The sequence below is a fragment of the Thamnophis sirtalis genome, unplaced genomic scaffold (genome assembly GCF_051295495.1).
Source record: "Thamnophis sirtalis isolate CommonGarterSnake01/CBP01778 unplaced genomic scaffold, rThaSir2_p1.2 scaffold_1, whole genome shotgun sequence".
Classification (NCBI taxonomy): Eukaryota; Metazoa; Chordata; class Lepidosauria; order Squamata; family Natricidae; genus Thamnophis; species Thamnophis sirtalis.
In genome coordinates this window covers 3,907,243-3,928,465 of record NW_028261381.1, presented here as the reverse complement: position 1 = coordinate 3,928,465, position 21,223 = coordinate 3,907,243, and the positions used below count along the sequence as shown (strand labels likewise).

Sequence of the window (21,223 nt, the reverse complement as noted above, 5' to 3'; positions counted from 1 at the left end):
CTCACTGGTTTATTTCTTATTCCCCGTCTCTTTAATTGGAAGAAATGTAAAAAAGAGAAGATACGATCCAAGTCAACAAGGCATCTAAGGAATTCGCTGGAAGAATGCGGCTGTGCGTAAACGTGGACTCTGGCTTATGGAGGCTCTTTGAAGCAGCTGGCTCTTCCTGCAGAAGAAGCATCCCAGGAATTGTCAAGCGGAGGCATTCATGAAAGGGCTGAAGGGGAAAAAAAACCTGTCCTTTGCTGGAGATTTCAATTCAAGGACTTCCTCCACTCATCTCTCTCTTCTTTTGGGGATGTTAGGGACAAAACAAACTTCGGGGGAAGGAACTATTTTCGCCTATTTTTTGTTCTAAACAAAAATGGAGCAAACCAAGCGCAATAAGTAGACTCTTTCAAACTATTTAAATAGGTAAAGAATTTCTTAATAATTTTGAGTTCGCATGATCTTTTAATATTAATGGCAGACTCCAGTGGCATGATAATTTCTGAAACGGTGAACTGCATGGCATAAACACAGCAAACAAGCTAGCCAAGAGGGCCTCAAATAAAAAACTATTTACCAAGAACGTGACAGAACGAAACACGGGAGAGCTGGTTCTAGGTTTTACCTATGAAAGAGAGGATAACTCCTTAATTCTACCTAATATAGGTGGTATTCTTTATTTTGTGCATTTATTGCTTTGGGGCAAGCCTCTTTGAGGAATGGCAGACCATACTACATTGAAATATATATTTTTAAAAAAGGCTTTGGGGGGGGGGAAGTCTTATCAAACTCCATCCTTACACATTTTTAAAATGTTTCGTTCCATACGCAATCTTAAGCTGTACACGATCTTAAAATGTTGCTCCTATTTAATTTCGGGGTAGCACTTTATATTTTAAGAGGTTTGCAGGGAAATTCCACAAATAAAAGAGGTACGCTTTTTAAATATGTATGCTTGAAACCAAAAAAAAGAAAAAAATGTCCATCCAAAACCAATATGTGTAAATGAATATGTATACAATGATTTCTTCTTCAAATGCATTATTTGCATCCATGCAGATATTTTGTATATATTGTAAGAAGCTGACACCCTCTCAAATTAATCACAGAAGTGCCAAGCTTATATCCTTTTCGTTTTGCCATGTTGTTTTCCTTTCTTAGTCTCATATTGTAGGACAGGAAAGAAACGTAAATAAGCCTTAAGTACTTGTAAAATACTGAGAGCTTTCAACAGGTTAAGGCATTCGGTGTATTGTTTTATAAAGCCCAGTCTCCCCTCACCCTCAGGACTCCATTCGTTTTTTTTAAAAGTGCATAAATAGCACCCAGATATCCATGCATTTTTTGAAATTATTTCTGTAGTAATTATTTTTCAAAGCATAGCTTTGAACCTTCCTATTAGGCTACATGTGGTTACTGTTATGGAGGTCTGAAATAGAGAAAAACAATGAGAATATTGCCATGTGCATAACCAGATAACATTGAATCCTGCTTAGACATCGAAGTGGCATTCATGAAACAATAATTTAGCCTCTTCCCTTCTCCCCAAACATCCAAGCTCTGCCATAATCACGGCTTTCCATCACTTCTCCGATTAGCAAATGTGAAAAGCTTTTAATGCCAAATTCCAGTTACTCCCAAAGTGTAGTGGAAATAAAGCTTGCTTGTATGGATGCATCTCTGCCGGCCAACCGCAAGTTAATATTATGCCAATATACAAGGCAGCATCCCATTCTAGTTTTGTTAGCACTGATGCTGCAGCTGCGGTCATACTTAAGACTTTTCTATGCCTGTGTGCCGTGCTAATTAAGCAATTCATGGTCATTGAAGCAGCCATAAGATAACAAACATATTGTTATCCTTTATTACAGTTGCTATGATATCAGAGCAGTGTAAACTCAACCTGCAATCCTATCCAAAACTCCAAATGCTTGATCATTCATTGCAATGGAAGACTGCTTTGGAATAAGCTTTAAGCGCATAATGAAAAAGCAACTTGCTTAAAAGCATTTTTCCCAGTCACAGGTATTTGGGCATGAGATATTTATAATTTGGTTAAATCATATAGAAATCATCTCAATCTCTATATAAATGTTTATCCTTTTTAAGATATATTACCCATTGTGTATTAGCATTTAAAAAGAAGCGAAGCGAAGCAAAATCTGATACTTTTCAAGTTACGTTTGGATTTATTTTTTGATTTCCCTGGGTCCCTTAATACTATACCAATGTTTTAGGATGCCTTTCACCAAGCTTGATTGACAATTGTGTGAAACCATAGTGGTTTGGCATGACAATCATTTTAAATTCCGTTTGAGTTAGCTCAGGGGTGGGCAACCTGTGGTCCTTGAGCCAACTGTAGCACCTGGATTTGTATTTATTTGCTTATTTATTTACACCCAGAACTATTAGAGATTATGCTGTTGAAATTCAGTGAAGATAAAAAAAAATGGTTCCTCATTTTTTTTAAAATGGGAAATGTAAGAAATAAAGAGTTATGAACTGTTTACCATACCTAAATAAGAAAAATACTCTTCCTGAAACTCCAGCTCCCATTACTAATGTGACTTATTGTGCTTATATATATATAATGCATCATTGGCCACAAAATATTAGGCACTTCCATTTAGCAGGTTGCTGTCTTTACATAAACCTTGCAATGGATTGAAGTTACTGTTCTACAGTGAGTGAAAAAAGCACTGGGAAAAGTCTGGAATGCTATTATATTGATATTTAAAGTTAATACTCTCCAAAGTCAGCAATGAATTTTACCTTTTCTTCCTGACCTGAAAAAGCAAATTGGAATAGATTCTATATGTGATGTGCTCAAATCCTCCCTTTTCCAATATAAAACGGCCCTATTGAATATTTTATGTAATGCCACTTTGTGTTTAAGTATATTGGAAATTGAAATAAATAGGTGCTAAGTGAGGGTTTTGTTTTGGGAGATGTGGTAACCACATTCAATATGGCTACGAAGATCAGTCTGTTATATTCAGTAAAATCTTTACATAATTCACAAAACATTGTAATGTGCGATGTGATTTTTTTTTTAAAATCAGACCACACTGGTCCCAAAATTGTGTACATATGCTAAAGAGTTGGGGTAACTTTTTGTTACACTAACAATTTCATAAGAAATATAATTTCTTTTCTAAATTTCTCCTCTGCTGTTTGGTTCTGTATAGATGCATTTAAATACACAGATTATGTATAGACTATAAATGACCACGCAACCACAAAGCTCACACAAATGAATTGTCACGTTTTCAGTGGTCCTAGCCTTACATCATCAAACCTGCTAAGGTCTATACTTATTTTATAAGCATTCATTTACAATATTTTGTAAAGAATACATGCAATTTAGGTTTTTTTTTTAACACAATATCATTGTAATGGTGTTCAACACAATAAAAACAAAACCCATTTCAACCGTTATATTTTTGTTTCATTGATAGGATTCAACTCGACAGGAAATGTATGGGAATTTTATATTGCTTATATTGATATGCTGCATGATCCCACTGAATTCAACCAATTCTCAGAGAGGAAAGCTCCACTACGCAAATTAACAAGAATATATTCTAGGTGCATGTTAAAATAAATTACATAGGACTGGAGTTGTACAAGATTTTCTTTACTATGCAATGATAGGTATTGCACAAACTTAAAATTCAAAGACAAATGTCTGAGGAACTTTACAAAATACTTGAATTATTTTTGATCTAAAAAAACTATCAGTCATTTTCTAATCATTGTTGCTTTCATTATTAATATTCATCTAAAATAGTGATTATTTTTAAGGTGCACAATTTAACAAATTTATTTTGTCTGAAGCTAATATTCATACCTTGTTGGCGGCAGATGAATGGGAATTCAGTTATTGTTTTGCATCTTAGTAAATTAGTATTAAAGACATCATAAACATGGAAATCGGCTTTCGTGTTTTTCTTTCCTGTGCTGTTAGTAGATTAAATTTCACATCAGACCTAATTTCCAAGAAAATGAAGGCTGTTTGATATTTTTTTATACAACATTGGGAAAACAGTTACCAAGTTCACTTTTGTTTCAGATGCTAATCTCCCCTGTTAGCAAACTTGTAATGTTAGATGTTCTTATGACTGAGGAAAAATCAACATTATGAATGTGCAGTTCAACATTTATTTATTTATTTATTTATTTATTTATTTGTTTATTTGTTTGACATATACCGCTTCATAGGGCTTTCAGCCCTCTCTAAGCAGTTTACAGATTTTTAGCAAATTGAGTCAGCATATCGTCCCCCACAGTCTGGGTCCTCATTTCACCCACCTCGGAAGGATGGAAGGCTGAGTCAACCTTGAGCCGGTGAGATTTGAACCGCTGAACTGCAGATAGCAGTCAGCTGAAGTGGCCTGCAGTACTGCACCCTAACCACTGCGCCACCTCGGCTCCTCCTAACATATAGTACATGGACCATTATACATTAAATGAATATCCTATGAATTAATAACACCTTTTGGAAGAATCTGAGGATTCATAATGATTAAGCCCTTCCAGAAACTCTAGTCCTACCTGGAAGTGGCCCCATTGAAAGCAATACTTCTTGAAATATATAGATTGAAGTATGTTTTTAGAACCCCAAAAGGCCCAACTGGGATCATTTATTTGACTGCCTGAGAGCATCCAGAATTTTATGTGTAAAGTTGGGTATACCTATTGCCACAGTATGGTCTTCTTGACCTCTCAGAAGCCTTCAATACCATCAATTATGCTATCCTTTCGGGCCATCTGTGGGGCTTGAGGCTGGGAGTCTAGTGCAGTTTTGGCTGCTTTCTCCAATGTCGGCCTAAATTGGTATTGATAGGGAGTTAGAGGTTCAGCCTGCGGCCACTCTGTACCACAGAGTTCAGTATTCACTCCTTTGTAATATCCACATGAAGCTACTGGGTGAGATCATTCGTCATCATGGGTTGAGGTATCATTTGTATGTTGATGATACTCAATATCTTCACCCCTGGTGTTCCAAGTGGTGCTGTGACTGCCCTTCCACAGTGCTTAGAGACAGCCTGGACAGAGGACAACAGGCTTTCAGCTGACCTCTAGCAAGATCTTGAGAGACCGCCTGCTGCCAATTACCTCCCATAGACCCGTTAGATCGCACAGGGTCGGCCTCCTCCGGGTTCCGTCCACCAGCCAATGCCATCTGGCTACCACCCGGGGGAGGGCCTTCTCTGTAGCAGCTCCGGCCCTTTGGAATGAACTCCCCGCGGAGATTCGGACCCTCACCTCTCTCCAGGCCTTCCGGAAAACCGTCAAAACCTGGCTGTGCCGGCAGGCCTGGGGTTGATGAGTTCCCCTCCCCTCTCGACTTGTATGGCTGTATGATTCTTGTGTATTTTAATTACGTGTATTGTGTTTGTATCCCCTTTTCCCCTTTCGAGTTGTTCGCCGCCCTGAGTCCCTCCCGGAGAAGGGCGGCATACAAATAAACTAAATCTAATCTAATCTAATCTAAAGATCCCATCAGTCAAGGGATTTCAACTAGCAGTCTAGAAGAGAAGCATCCACCTGTCCTTTGGAATATCTTACCACATGAAGTGAGATGGACTTTCCATAGTAGCCTTAAGGCCTGATTCTGCCAGATAGCTTGGGCCATAAGGGGAGAACCTTGCACTGGAAATGGTTGATTAATTAAGAGCTAATCCCACTCCCTCCCCCAGGCATCCAGCTCCCCCCCCCCGTCCTCCATCTTGCATCACTTATTTCTTTTGTCTGTGTGGTCATTTTGTAGCTGATAGTTTTAATGTTTTTTATAACTCTGTAAGGAGCCCACAGTTGCTTTGAGATGAGATGGGCAGCAGATGAATTTAATAAATAATAAATACCCTAATTCATAGCACCAATGCATTGTGGTAGCAGCCTCAGCTTCGTTACACTGACGTAAAAGTGCCATGTCATCACTTTGACTGCAGTCACTGAGAAGAGGTTGCAGGAAGGAGGGTTTTGATGGAATATATGGAGGAGGATTATGATGATGGCCAAGGTGATCTGGTGACCGTAGTGAAAAACATTTTAATCATGGTGAAATCAGTTATATGGTTATCTCCAGTGGTGGGTTTCAAAAATTGTTTGAACCTACTCTGTGGGTGTGGCCTCCTTTGTGGGAGTGGCTTGCTGCCCATGTGACCGGCTATGAAGATGCCGACGACACTTGTCAGAACCACCTTAAATTACCTCACACACAGCACTGGCCTGCATAAGAATAGGATGTAAACTTGTTTTTTAAAAGGCATCTTTGGTTTGCGTTAAAACAACTTCAACACACGCAATGTTCTGATTGCACCACAAACGCAGTAGTCATCCTTGCCTTTCACAGAGGCACTGAGTTTTATAAATATGAGCAGGATAGTGTAGAATAATCCTATCCAAGGACCAGTGGTGGGTTTCAAAGAATTTTGGAACCTCCTCTGTAGGTGTGGCCTGCTTTCCGGGTCCACTGGTGGAACCTCTTCTAACCGGTTCGGTAGTTTTGACGAACCAGTTCTACCAAATAGGTGCGAACTGGTAGGAACCCACCTCTGGTTACCTCATAGCAAAGCCACATTAGATACTTGTCTCCAGTAGCTGTCATCATACTCTCACAAGTTATTCACTCAGCACTTTTACAAAAATGCACAGCTGTGCATTTGACTGCCTGATTTAATGCTTTATTGTGCACTATTTAAAAAATAATAATGAATCAGCTTTCTAAAAAAAACCACAGCCTTCCTGCCAAAAGAATACTTATTTCCTTTCCCCCCTCATCATGGGAATAGAAAGCTACAAGATGCTTTGGGGGCATTTTTAGTTCATTCCTTAAGACATTTTACTTCTCCTTTGGGATTGTTGAAAGAAATGTCCTTCTGGGTTCGGCTCCAAGTGGGGGAAAAGACACTGGAGACATGGAGGCTGCTTGGAAAGATGGTTTTAATGGTGGACAGGACCACATGGCTTGAGCCCTGAACAGAAAAGGTGATCACATGCTTCAATGTTGGTGGAGAAGAAGAGAAGGGCTGAGGGAGGGGCTTGCTAGGCTTTTTATAACCTGTTCAGTCCCACCTCTCCGTTTCCTGTTCCTGTGTAAGAAAATGTATTCTGATTGGTTGTCAGACTCCCATGGGGCCATGCAACTCTCTAGGCTGTGTTTTGAATCCCAAGTTTGATTGAATTCTCAGATGCCATGTGGTGAATTGGGTAAAGGGCTAATATTTAATCCCATCACCCTGGAGCTGAAGGGGAAAACTCTTTATTATGTAGAATAGACTGGTTTGGGTATCTTAATGGCCCATTGACAAAGGGGGATGGGCAGGAAGCTGCAGAGAGCTAATTTGTCTTTAAAGCACGTTTCTCTCTTTTCACATCCAGGCAAATATAATATTCTGCCTTTTCAATATTTCCTAGGATATTTCATTCTTCTAGGAGAGGGCTAGGTGCTAACTTTCTATAGGGTTTTAGGCTTCTTCCTGTAGATGCTCATAATGGGCTTGGTTATGTTCTGCTGAATATGAACATCCTTGAATGAACTGGAGCAACTGAGGTAGAGGTGGGTTCCTACCAGTTCGCACCTATTCGGTAGAACCGGTTCGTCAAATCTACCGAACCGCTTAGAAGAGGTTCCACCAGCTGGACCCAGAAAGCAGGCCACACCTACAGAAGAGCTTCCAAAATTTTTTGAAACCCACCACTGAACTGAGGGAATGAGAAGGTCCACATTTCCCTTTTCCTACCAGAGAGATATGGGCCAAGGAAATGGGGGGGGGGGAAATCTGCCCACGTAATGCGAGGTAGAACATTCAGCATAGATACAAAACAGGTAAATCAGGCCCTTGAGAAATTGAAATATTCCTGAATTTAATTGTGGTTCTTCAAAATGGAAGTGCTTCTCAGAAGCCAAAGAACCAATAGCATCTCGAAAGCCAGTGATAAGTAGATGAACATGATGCACTTTGTTGAGAGGCTCTGTAATAAGATGATGAATGTTAGAATGTATGCATATTCATTGGATGCTAATGATATCACAACAGTTAAAACCTTAAGGAACTGAGCTGTCTTAATTGTTTCAGAACATAGCAATAGCAATAGCAGTTAGATTTGTATACCGCTTCACAGGGCTTTCAGCCCTCTCTAAGCGGTTTACAGAGTCAGCATATCGCCCCCCACAGTCCGGGTCCTCATTTCACCCACCTCGGAAGGATGGAAGGCTGAGTCAACCTTGAGCCGGTGAGATTTGAACCGCCGAACTGCAGATAACAGTCAGCTGAAGTAGCCTGCAGTACTGCACCCTAACCATTGCGCCACCCCGGCTCCTTCCGCCACCTCAGACTGCTATGGAAATGAGAGAAATGGAATTTGTCATTTGTGCAGATATCCTGATATCCTTATACTCCAATACAGTTGGGTACCACTAAAATAATTATGGTTGTTTGGCTTCTAACGAACCCACTGAAACAAGGTGAATTATAACTTTCAGGGAGATGTAGTAGGAAATTTTCTCCTTTATTACTTGAAATGGAGAAGAATGGAAAACAGCAGTGCCCAAGGCCCTAATCTCATCATTACCTTTCCAGAAATTCTTAATTAGTCCAGCAGTAATAACGAACTACATGTTCACTATGCAAATGATAGACTTGAAAGCTCCCGAATCTCATTAAAATTAAGTATAAAGTCTCTTTTAAGATTACTGCAAATGGCCAGGATGAAGAGATGTGTCTGAAGGCCATGCGCATAATTGCCAGTATCTTCCATCATTATGTTATTTCCAGGAAGTTTTGAAAGATGAGGCCAGGCCTCAATTATACACAAAAGTTCTACAATTACGACTAGTTCTACACTCACCAGCTCAAGGCTGACTCAGCCTTCCACTCTTCCAAGGTTGGTAAAATTAGGACCCAAATTGCTGGTTAAGGTTAGGTTAAGGTTAAGGTTTATTTAATTTGTATGCCGCCCTATTCCCGAGAGACTCAGGGCGGCTAACAATCTGGGGGGGAAGGGGGGGGTACAAAATAAAAGTAAAAAGACAGACAATTTAAAAATACGGCAACATTCATACTTCAGATGAGGCTGGAAGATTCAACAGCCCCAGGCATGCCGGAACAACCAGGTCTTAGTAATAATAGCAATAGCAATAGCAGTAGACTTATATACCGCTTCATAGGCCTTTCAGGCCTCTCTAAGCGGTTTACAGAGAGTCAGCATATTGCCCCCAACAATCTGGGTCCTCATTTTACCCACCTCGGAAGGATGGAAGGCTGAGTCAACCCTGAGCCGGTGAGATTTGAACCGCTGACCTGCTGATCTAGCAGTAGCCTGCAGTGCTGCATTTAACCACTGCGCCACCTTGGCTCTTAGTAGCTTTGCGGAAAGCCGGCAGGGTGGTAAGGGTCCGGATCTCGACGGGGAGATCATTCCAGAGGGCCGGAGCAGCCACAGAGAAGGCCCTCCCCCGGGACAATGGGGACAATGGTGATTTAAAACCAACAAATTCTGCATATAGATCCACTTGGGGTTTAATGGAATTTCTTTCAGGTATACATTGTTCTGAATACAATCCTTGGGATTTTCCCCTAGGATTGAAATCACTGGTGTACCACCGGCCTCCTTGTAGCTGTTACTCCACCCAGAGCCTGTCAGGAGATTTTAAAAGACTCCCAGTGGCTGCATCAAGGTGAGAGAAAGGGAGGGAGGGAGGAAAAGAGAGGGAGGAAGGGGGAAGAGAAAGAGAGGGGGGAGGGAAAGAGAAAAGGAAAGTGGGAAAGAGAGAAGGAGGGGGAAGGGAAACGGGGAGCGGGAAGAGAGAGGGAGGGGAAATGAGAGGGAAATGATATTGCAAAAGTTTTTTTTATTGTTGCTAAATGTAATATTTCAAAAGCAGAAAAAAAAGAGGGCATAAAAGTGCATTTATCGCTTTTTTCTTAGAACAAGTAGTTGAACTCTGCCTTGTTTATCATTATTTTAGGTAGTGAAACTTCATTATTCAGGTTAAATTGCTGTGTTGGCACTTTGCGATAAATAAGTGGGTTTTGGGTTGCAGTTTGGGTACCTGGTGCTGAAAAGGTTTGCAACCACTACCCTAAACATATATGTGTGTGACATTACATTGTAATAAATTGCACCAATTTGAACATGTTGCGCCCGCCCTGCAAGTCTATCATACTACATACTACTACTTATGATGTTATGTTGCATTCAAGAGTCTGACAGCCCACGGATAAAAGCTGCTCTTCAACCTGTTCATACAACTACCCGACAGTAGGAGAAGTGCGGAGCAGGGTGTGAGTTGTCCCTCAGGACTTTCCTCCCTTTTCTAAGGCAGAAAGTCCTAGCAATTTCATCTAGTGATGTCAGGGGGGACAGCCCATGGTGTTTTGGGCCATGCTCATCATAATTCCCCACTTAGAGCTTTGACACAAGACAGAGAAACGCCACCAACTCCCACATGTTTATAAAGGGGAAAGAAATGGGGGGGGAGGTTTCCAGAATCTTAGACGTCATCAGATTCTTAGAAGAAAGAAAGTTGCGTAAAATTACCATTCATTGCAGGAGTAATTCATTTCAGCTTTTCAAAGGACTTGTTTTTTTCCTAGAGTTTGGAGAGTGAACTGGGATACAGTGAATAATCCAGGTGGTCCTGCCAGCTGCAGCACCACGAACAGTTCTTCTGTCTGTCTGTCTGTCTGTCTGTCTCTCTCTCTCTCTCTCTCTGTCTCTGTCTCTCTCTGTCTCTCTCTGTCTCTGTCTCTCTTTGTCTCTCTCTGTCTCTGTCTCTGTCTCTCTCTCTGTCTCTGTCTCTGTCTCTGTCTCTCTCTGTCTCTGTCTCTCTCTCTCTGTCTCTCTGTCTCTCTCTCTCTCTCATACACACATACACACACACATACACACAAAATACCAAATAACTGGTTCAGTTGATGACAGGCTCCGCTCTGGAAGACCAAGAAAGTTGACAAAATGGCAAGATCAGGCCCTGCAACGCATTTCAATGGCTGACAGGAATTTCCAATTTTCCAATTTATTGGCATTTGTATGCCGCCCACTCCCAGTGGGACTCTGGGTGGCTTACAGGCAAAAACAACATATTTGTATTTGTATTTGTATTTTATTATTTGTATGCCGCCCTTCCCCGGGAGGACTCAGGGCGGCGAACAATTCAAGGGGGAAAAAAAGGGGGGAACATAAAAGACAAAATACAAATAATAAAAGTAGACAACAGTCGCACAACCATACATGTCGAGAGGGGAGGGAACTCATATATATATCACATATATTAAGAAAGTTAAGATAATACAAATATTAAAATTACAACAACATGCATACAGTTGGAGTGGGGCTGGATACTAATCAACAGCCCCAGGCCTGCCGGAACAGCCAGGTCTTCGTGGCTTTACGGAAGGCCGGGAGAGTGGTGAGGGTCCGGATCTCTACGGGGAGATCGTTCCACAGGGCCAGTGCAGCTACAGAGAAGGCCCTCCCCCGGGGACCCGCCAACCGACATTGACTGGCCGACGGCACCCGGAGGAGGCCCAATCTGTGCGATCTTATTGGTCGTTGGGAGGTAAATGGCAGGAGGCGGTCTCTCAGGAAGCCTCACCTCACCTCATATTACAAGAATCTGAGGTGAAACGTGTGATGTAAAAGTGTGCACAAGCACAGTGTGTCGCACACTGCTTGCCAGAGGCTCAAAGGCTGCAGGGCTCCAAGTAGACCTTTGCTCACTGCTCTCATCGATGTGCATGGGACAAAAGGTATGCCAAGTGGACCAATGAACAGCAGGCCAAGGCCATCTTCAGTGACGAGAGTAATTTCTTACTTGACTGGGAATCAGTGCAATAAGTATGTCTGAAGATTCCCTCCTGAAGAATTTAGACCGTACTGCCTGAATCTACCTGTGAAGCATCCATTGCATGTGATGATCTGGGGCTTTATCACTGCTTCTGATATTAGTTGGATACAAATCGTGCAGGGAATCATGAATTCCAAGCAGGATGTCGAAGTCCTGGAAAAGGCCATGCTTCCTTCAGCTCAGCAACTTGTAGGGAAGGACTTTTACTTCCAGGATGACAACGCTCCTTGTCATCGAGCCAAGTCCGTCCAGCAGTGGATGAAGAAGCATGGTGTTCGACTTCTGGATTGGCCAGCTCTGAGCCCGGATTTGAACCCAATTGAGAACTTGTGGGCCAAGAGCTGAGGTGGCGCAGTGGTTAGAGTGCAGCACTGCAGACTACTTCAGCTGACTGCAGTTCTGCAGTTCGGCTGTTCAAATCTCACCGGCTCAAGGTTGACTCAGCCTTCCATCCTTCCGAGGTGGGTAAAATGAGGACCCGGATTGTTGTTGTTGGGGGCAATATGCTGACTCTATAAACCGCTTAGAGAGGGCTGAAAGCCCTATGAAGCGGTATATAAGTCTAACTGCTATTGCTATTCCTAAGTTGGTTACAAAATAAGCAAAAAGCATCCATAGACCAAGCAGAAGTTGATTGAATCCATTATTGCAGCCTTGTCATCAAAGATCACATGCAAAGATTTATGCGATGCCACCTGGTGATAAGCAATAAGGGCTGGCCAATTTCATATTAGTAACCATGTTTGGTTACCTAAATGGTCCTTTTCAGGGCCATAAACAATAAAAATGTTAACAAAACACTAGCATCGGCCTTAGTAATTGCAACACGCATGCCACTGGGTGTGCATCAGTTAATCTGTTTTCATAGTCATCGTAAGCATGCAAGAAAATTCACAATCCCCATCCAAATAGCACCAAATTGCAAAAAGCTTATGCTTTTCACTTAAAAACCACCAGTATTTATTTAAATATAAGAATATTTGCATAGCAGATAGCATAAAATATCATAAAATCAATAGCCTATCCCAGAAATGTCAAAAAACCATAAACCGTAAAACGTGCAGGACTTTTTCACACAGCTGTATAAAGAAATCTACCTTGTTCCTTGCTTCACATTTTCTGTTAAATTGAATACATGGATTCAAACAAAACCACGAGGAGGTCCATACGCATTCTAATGTTATGATGAGTTCCTGTTCTGACCCCCCTTCTCCGCTCGTTCAAAGACGACAGTCAGACAGACTTAAAAGGAAAGAACTTTATCAGCCTCGACTCACGCTGGCTGCGAGCCCAAAAATAAACATAAATAAAGTCTCTGGCAAGAAGATAACAGAATGCAAAAGCAAAACTCTTACAAAGCAATTCACTTCTCCAAGTGTCTCCTTGAATCAGGGTTACAGAAAGCAAATCACTTCTCCAAGTGTCTCTCACAAACAAACCCCGACCGATGAATGATGAACGTTGACTTCTGCAACCAGGGCGTGGCACCATCCGTCCTTTTATCACCAGAAGACGACGCTAACGAGCCCCAGCTGCATTGTTAATCTTGCATCCCGACTCAACTCACAGCAAACTTCTGCTGAGTCACAACAAGTTCCCATATTTCATTTCTATATATCAGCTACCACAATGGTTCTCAACTTTCCTTCACCACGGATCATAATATTTCTTCAAGCCTTTGCGGAGCTCCTGTGACGACATGTGGACACACCCAGGGAGAACCATTGAGCGCTTGTATTATATGTACCAAGTTTCATACATTAATAAAAGTGCTTTTTAAAAGATATACGGCGAATAGAATCATTATTTGATTTTAAGAGGAAACCAGAGTATGAACACCCAGAGAAAAAGCAGAAGAAAGAATAGTGGAATGTAAAAGTTCATGCCAATTTCAATGTATGGATATTTTTTTTTAAAAAAAAAACACCTATAATATACACGGTTATCTTCTTTCAACTTGGAAGATCAAGACAGTCCGGAAAGGCTATTACCACCAACTTCAGTTTTCCTGGCTGGTGAGGCCACTTGAGTCATAAGATTAGAGAAAGACTTGCAAAGATGCTCAGCCCGGAGCATCAACTCTTCAGAGGGGTAGCCTGTAAGAACAAAAGCAAAAAAATGTTATGCGGAATCAATATAGGTTTGAACCGATACGGCAAATATTCCACAAGCTTGGCTCATAAAAAGCAAAATATTTTCAGTCCAGTAAAAAGCTGTATACAAGTTTGTGATAAAAGTTATTTGATACAAATCTGAAAGCTCCTCAAACATAAAAAGATTACTAGATGCAAGGAAGTAGACATTTCTAAACACTATTGCCTCCTTGGGTACAGTGTGTGTGTGTGTGTGTGTGTGTGTGTGTGTTTGTGTGTGTGTGCACATGTTGATTGAGAAAGCAGATAAAACAGTTTACCTACGTCTTCAAAATGTTGTTCATTAGGATCTTTCTAACAGAAGATTTTATTAACTAGGGTCATAAAGACATAGACCAATTTCCCTGTTAAATGCAGACTATAAGATATTTACTTCAATAATGGCTGAAAGATTAAAGGCACCTGGTATCGCAGGGCAGTGGTGTGTGCATGCGTGCGCAACACTTGTGCCCGCCTAGGATTCCCGGCCCCGTGTGCAGCATAAGAAATAAGAATTAGAAGAACAAGGGATTGACTTGGTTTGGTATACACAATTGCAGATACAATCTAGATATGAAAAAGATGCTAAATTATATTAAAGTAGGGCATAAAGTGAGATTTGGCCATTAAGTGTGAAACCTACTGGGTCAGGCTGGACAGCCTCTCAGGGCCCCTTTACTTCTATATTAAAAGCCACATAGACAGAGTTGGAGCTCGCAAAAGAACAGGAATCAAGTGCCTAACCCCAAGATGTTCTAAGCCAATGTCCCTATGTCAAAACCTATGTCAAAAGTCCAAGGTTCAATTAAAGTTCGTTAATAACACGTAAGCCATACCTGAAACAAAAGGAGAAGTAAGACCCTCATCTCCTTATAAGGTTTTCTCCCCAAGGTAACCACTAAGAAATGTGTTAAGTATTTCCGTGTTGCCATGCTTTTGAGAATGTATAAGAATGCGTGCTTGGATAATGAAGATTGTTCAGAACTTGCAATGCTAAGCCATGGCCTCGCTTTCTGAACCTGGCTGCCAAATAAACTTTTCCTGTATCCTGAGAAGTCTAAAGCCTGTCATTTTCTGCAACAATATGGTTTCCACATGGAGATGACAGAATTGAATCAGATACTTACAGGAACAGAAAAGTGAATGATTAAAAAAATTGTATAGCTATTTACTGCGTGTTAAACTAGAAGAACAGGCAAAAGAAACAGTGATACCGTGGGCAAAATTTTTTGGATACTCGATAAGAGTTAGATAACGGAATAATAATGGGAACGGAATTATAAATTAACAATGGCAACTGCATATAAAGAGAATTTGTACAAAATGTTTTATAGATGGCACATGTCACCTAAAAGATTGGCAAAAATGTTTAAAGACAAATTAACCAAATGTTGGAAATACTGTCGAATGCTGGGGTCGTATTAATCACATGTGGTGGACATGTTCAAAAGCGAAAAAATACCGGGCAAGAATTTGAATGTGGTTTGAGAAGATGACGCAGCAACATATTGACTTAAAACCTGAATTGTTCTTGTTGGGTATCTTACCAGGGAAATATAGTAAAGAAAATGTATATTTGATTATTCACATAATAACTGCGGCTAGAATTTTATTTGCACAAAATTGGAAAGCGGAGGAAGTTCCTAAAGATGAAAATGTGATCAAGAAAATATTAGATTGTGCAGAAATAAGTAGATTAATGCTAGCAATTAAAGGAAAGGAAGAATCTGATTATTATAATATATATGGGGGGCTATTTTATCATTGGTTAGAAAATGAATATGGATAAAATGTAGAAAATTAAATAATTTAGGAAATGTTATAACAGGAGATATATTAAGTTGTAATATTAAAATAAGAACAGATGTATATAAAGATTTTGGTGGTAAGCTATAACTATTATGAAACAAAACATTTGTACTCCAACGACACACTGATTAATGAATGATGAAAAGTTTCTCAGCTATAATTATACAAAATAGGCCTAGATATTCTCTGCACTTTGGCCCAATTACAATTGCCTGGATTTTGAAGGGAGAATTCATCATAGGGAATTGATAATAGAAACAAGTCCATCCTGCTGCAATTACTGTATTTTTCGAGTATAAGACGCACCTTTTTCCCTCAAAAAAGAGGCTGAAAATCTGGGTGCATCTTATACACTGAATACAGCATTTTTTGCCTCGCAAAACCTCACCCCCTTCACCAAAATGGCCGTGCACAGCTTTTAGGAGGCTTTCAGAGTGCTCCTGGGGGCTGGGGAGGGCAGAACTGAGTGAAAAATGTTTTTTGTTCAATTTTGCTGCCCCCCCGGCCCCCAGGAGCACTCTATAAACCTGCTAAAGGCTATCCATGTCCTTTTTTTGACAAAAAAACGGGCCCATTTTTGTGGAAAATGGGTCATTTTTTGCTCATTTTTGCCCCACCCCCACCCCCGGGAGCACTCTACAAGCCTCCTTAAAGCTATTCATGTCCTTCTTTTGAAAAAAAAAACCAGGCCCATTTTCATGAAAAATGGGAGGTTTGGGAGGTTTGCAGAGTGCAAAAACTTTTTTAAAATTTTGCCTCTTCAAAACCTTGGTGCGTCTTATACTCTGCTGCGTCTTATACTCTGAAAAATATGGTAGTTCTTAACGTTTCAGTAATTTTAAGCATTTAGCAGGTTCCAATCCAGTTACTCTACTTACTCCTGCTTTTCCAGCAGTGGTAGGTTTCAAAAATTGTTCGAACCTACTCTGTGGGTGTGGCCTCCTTTGTGGGAGTGGCTTGCCACCCATGTGACCGGATGGGAGTGGCTTTCCACCCATGTGACTGGATATGAAATTATGAATTAGTACTTAGGTCGGTCCAAGTAGCTATTCAGAAACTCTGGCATTGAAGCATGCAAGTCTTAAAGCTGTCAAGTTATAAGATCCTTGCACCCCTAACCCTTTAGAAAAAAAACCCCAGGGGTCTTCAAACCTGACAGCTTTAAGACTTGTGGACTTCAACTCCCAGAATTCCTCCTCCAGTCACGTTGGCTCAGGAACTCTGGCATTGAAGCATGCAAGTCTTAAAGCTGTCAAGTTATAAGATCCTTGCACCTCTAATCCTTTAGCAGTGGTGGGTTTCAAAAAATTTTGGAAGCTCTTCTGTAGGTGTGGCCTGCTTTCCGGGTCCACTGGTGGAACCTCGTCTAACCGGTTCGGTAGATTTGACGAACCGGTTCTACCGAATAGGTGTGAACTGGTAGGAACCCACCTCTGATTTCCAGTCTTTTTAACTCTTCAACAATCAGCACCAATGCATATCTGCTAAGTAGTCATGGAACTCATCAGCACCAGCACTGAAAATTAATAACCCCCATGTCAAATCCCAGCAAGACTGGGATTGTTTTTTTTTCTTTTTGGTTTTACCTGGCTGCACTTGGAGACTTAGTTTTTTCTTCAGTTCTGTTATCACCTGTTGCAGCTCCTCCTCCTCCTCCTCCTCTAGCCGCTTCTCACTAGGGGGTTGCTCTGATGCCACAGAACAGGGGGAGCTTCTGAACTTCATCCCCTTGCGGAAGTGGCCCCCGCTAGTTTCAGGTTTTATATTTCGAGAGCTGTTTGTTAAAGGGTTGAGCTCCAATGATGGGTAGCAAGTTCCATTCTGAATATTCCTTGTCTTCAAGTCTTTTTGGTGACTTGTAGTGATATTCTAAACACATGACAAATGAATAAAATGTTAAATTAGAATTAGAATGTTGCTTAAAACTTCATGTATATAGATATGTAAATATACATATTCAAACAAGGATTCAGCTAAAGAAATAATAATAAGCAATAAAGTTGCTCATTGCTACTCGATAGATAGATAGATAGATAGATAGATAGATAGATGATAGATAGATAGATGATAGATAGATAGATGATAGATAGATAGATGATAGATAGATAGATGATAGATAGATAGATAGATAGATAGATAGATAGATAGATAGATAGATGATAGATAATGATAGATGATAGATAGATAGATGATAGATAGATAGATAGATAGATGATAGATAGATAGATAGATAGATAGATGATAGATAATGATAGATGATAGATAGATGATAGATAGATAGATAGATAGATAGATAGATGATAGATAGATAGATAGATAGATAGAGATAGATAGATAGATAGATAGATAGATAGATAGAGATAGATAGATAGATAATTAGATAGATAGATAGATAGATAGATAGATGATAGATAATGATAGATGATAGATAGATAGATGATAGATAGATAGATAGATAGATAGATAGATAGATGATAGATAGATAGATAGATAGATAGATAGATAGATAGATAGATAGATAGATAGGATAGATTATCCTTCTGTGAAAGAAACACACACAGAAAACTAATATATATCAAGGAGAAGATAGACTAAAATCTATTTCTTCCTCCCAAAAGCTATCTTCCTGTAATGAGGGGTGGATTTCTTTACCCATTGTAAGGTATGGGGAGGGTATTCTAACTTGCATGCCCCTAGGTAGAGTTTCAAAAGCAGGGCTGCCATCTGAGAAAGATTTAGCCTTTGGAGAGAGCAGCCACATTCTTCCTCACATATCAGTACCTGAGAATGACATGTAGCTCAGGAACTGGAAGCATCTGTCTTTTAGAACTTGCCAGTCTGCATTAGAAGAGCATACTCAGTGAGTTACAAATGCACTATTGCATTGGATATGACTGACAGTTATTCATACCTGAATGTCCACTCTCATTTTCTGGACCTGCATCTTGAGATTCTCATGCCTTGCTATTAAGTCATAACAATTCATTTCTTAGGATGCAGTTTCTGTCCCTGGTTTGCTGAAACTGAGATTCTCCTGGCTTGTTTTTAGTTCATGCCACTTGGTTTCCAGTGCAGAGTTTTTGGCTTCTTGTATTTTATCTTTCCATTTGTTGATCTGTTCCAGAGGTACCTACAAGAAGATGCAAAAATGATATCATGGCATTTCTAAATTCAAGAAGCACAGGGAGTCTTTGATGTTTAAATATTCCAAAGGAATATGATTATACAAGTCTTTTAAAGTAAAATCAATATAGCCTCCAACCCTGGGACTTCCTAATGGTCTCCCATTCAAACACTAACCAGGTTTCATCCTGCTCCACCTTCCAGGTTCATGTAAATTAAACTGGATGCCAGAGGTGGGTTCCTACCAGTTCGCACCTATTCGGTAGAACCGGTTCGTCAAATCTACCGAACCGGTTAGAAGAGGTTCCACCAGTGGACCCGGAAAGCAGGACACACCTACAGAAGAGGCTCCAAACTTTTTTGAAACCCACCACTAGTCCTTGGATATGATTATTCTACACTATCATGCTCATATTTATAAAACTCAGTGCCTCTGTGAAAGGCAAGGATGACTACTGCGTTTGTGGTGCAATCAGAACATTGCGTGTGTTGAAGTTGTTTTAAAGCAAACCAAAGATGCTTTTAAAAAACAAGTTTACATCATATTCTTATGCATGCCAGTGCTGTGTGTGAGGTAATTTAAGGTGGTTCTGACAAGTGTCGTCGGGATCTTCATATCCGGTCACATGGATGGCAAGCCACTCCCATCCGGTCACATGGGTGGCAAGCCACTCCCACAAAGGAGGCCACACCCACAGAGTAGGTTCGAACAATTTTTGAAACCCACCACTGCTGGATACTGCCATCTAGCTAGGCGCATAGTATGAACTTTTCACTTATTCCTAGTCTGATTTCTGCTCTTCAGTGGTCCAGCAATCCAAAGCGAACCTTTCTCCTTGTTCTAACTCTAATTCTTCTAATTAATCTACAACTCTTTTGGATTTTTCATTCTTCATTGCAAGATTCTAAGACTGATAATCTGTTCCCAGTAGTATATTTCTTTGGGATGTTTTTCGGTAACCCAATTATTCTTTGAGACTTCCTATTCTGTTGGGCGATATTTGTTTTTGTAAATATGTATTTGTTATATTTCTTATCCTTTCTCCAAGAATTCTAGGTGACTTAGATGGAAGGGATCGGGGAAAAGATCTCTCCAGGCTCCAACACTTGTTCACTATTAAACATTATCCTGTGGCACTTCAATAAACAGAATTAAACCAAACACACTTTTCCTACAGGTGTTGCACTCAAAGACAAATTCATTGAATCCTAGTGTCAGGCCATTTAGGATCCTGAGTGTAGTCCCCTATTCAGTCCAGGAACCCCACCTTAAAACATTCCTGATAGGCTATTAACTAGATTTTGTTTGAATACATCTAGGGAAGAGTAATCTGCCACCTCTCTGAGTCTCTTCATTCCAATAGATTTTCAATCTTCACCACATTGTCCATTTGTGTTGCAATGACTTCCACAGTTGCAGCAATCTATGTTTAAACAGATGTTATTGATTTGTTATTTGAAAGCTTGACCTGCTATCTTTGCTTTCTTGTGAGACTTTTATTGTTTGATGCTGTTAGTTGCCCTGAAATTGGATGATGTATCATACAGTTATTTTTAAAAATACATAGGTAGTGTCAGCCTCTGCTTTGCTGTTGCTTCGACTGCCATGAAACGGGGAGGGAGGGCATGGTATTTGGGAGGGGTTACTCATTGTGCTGGAGGAAGGTTCTGGAGTTCAGCTGCCTGTCGGACTACGCATGCATAGGAGATTCCCGCCAGGACTAACGGCACTGACATTCCATCTTCATGATGCCTTTTGAAGTTATCTCACACCTGACACTTGGGAGAATTATGATTGGACTGTAGCTGTGATGCCAAGGGGTGGGGAATGGGTTATTCTATATATCAATCGTTTTCGCGCCTAAATAATCAGACTTCGCTTCACTATGCCTTTTATCATTTATAATTAGTAAAAGTACACTTGATTTCTACTCATGGAGTCTCGTGGTCTTCTTGCCTAATTATCTAATGGAGAGGATCTGACAGGTAGGTTGATGAATAAAATAAATATACTGTATGTGAGCTTTTGCACCCGTGTTTTGTGAATGTAAGGACATTCGTGAACATGGAACCTTTTATATATCAAGTGAAATACATGATTCCGTAAGATATAAGATTTTGTTATGAATTTGCTGGTGTTTGCATGACTGTATGAATGTATAGCAATTCACAACAATTGCATGCTGCACTTATATGGTTATACTGGAGCAGGAAATAGGAGGTATGCATAAGTGTGCATTTTCTGATGTATTTATTGCTCTCTCTAAATTGACTGAAGCTCTCCTAATAGGATGATATTTCAAGATCCATTTAA

General features: G+C 40.4%; 2 protein-coding genes across 5 annotated transcripts in view; one reads left to right on the top strand and one right to left on the bottom strand.

The window, feature by feature from the left end:
- The window catches only part of ADAM23 (ADAM metallopeptidase domain 23), an 88,909-nt gene extending 84,996 nt beyond the window's left edge, over positions 1-3,913 (top strand). For 3 of the 4 annotated variants that reach the window (XM_087706814.1, XM_087706801.1, XM_087706797.1), the window contains one exon: positions 43-3,913. In XM_087706814.1, the coding sequence (XP_087562940.1) occupies positions 43-88 (46 nt within the window). In that variant the 3' untranslated portion in view covers positions 89-3,913. The remainder of the gene's footprint in view (positions 1-42) is intronic. The other variant, XR_015695604.1, reaches the window with a different exon arrangement.
- A 9,281-nt stretch (positions 3,914-13,194) lies between these two features.
- On the bottom strand, positions 13,195-19,655 carry DYTN (dystrotelin). Its single transcript, XM_087704757.1, is given in 4 exon segments — positions 13,195-13,941; positions 17,373-17,655; positions 18,698-18,916; positions 19,650-19,655. Coding segments are annotated over 4 exon segments (639 nt in total). The 3' UTR covers positions 13,195-13,810.
- Positions 19,656-21,223: the final 1,568 nt, after the last annotated feature.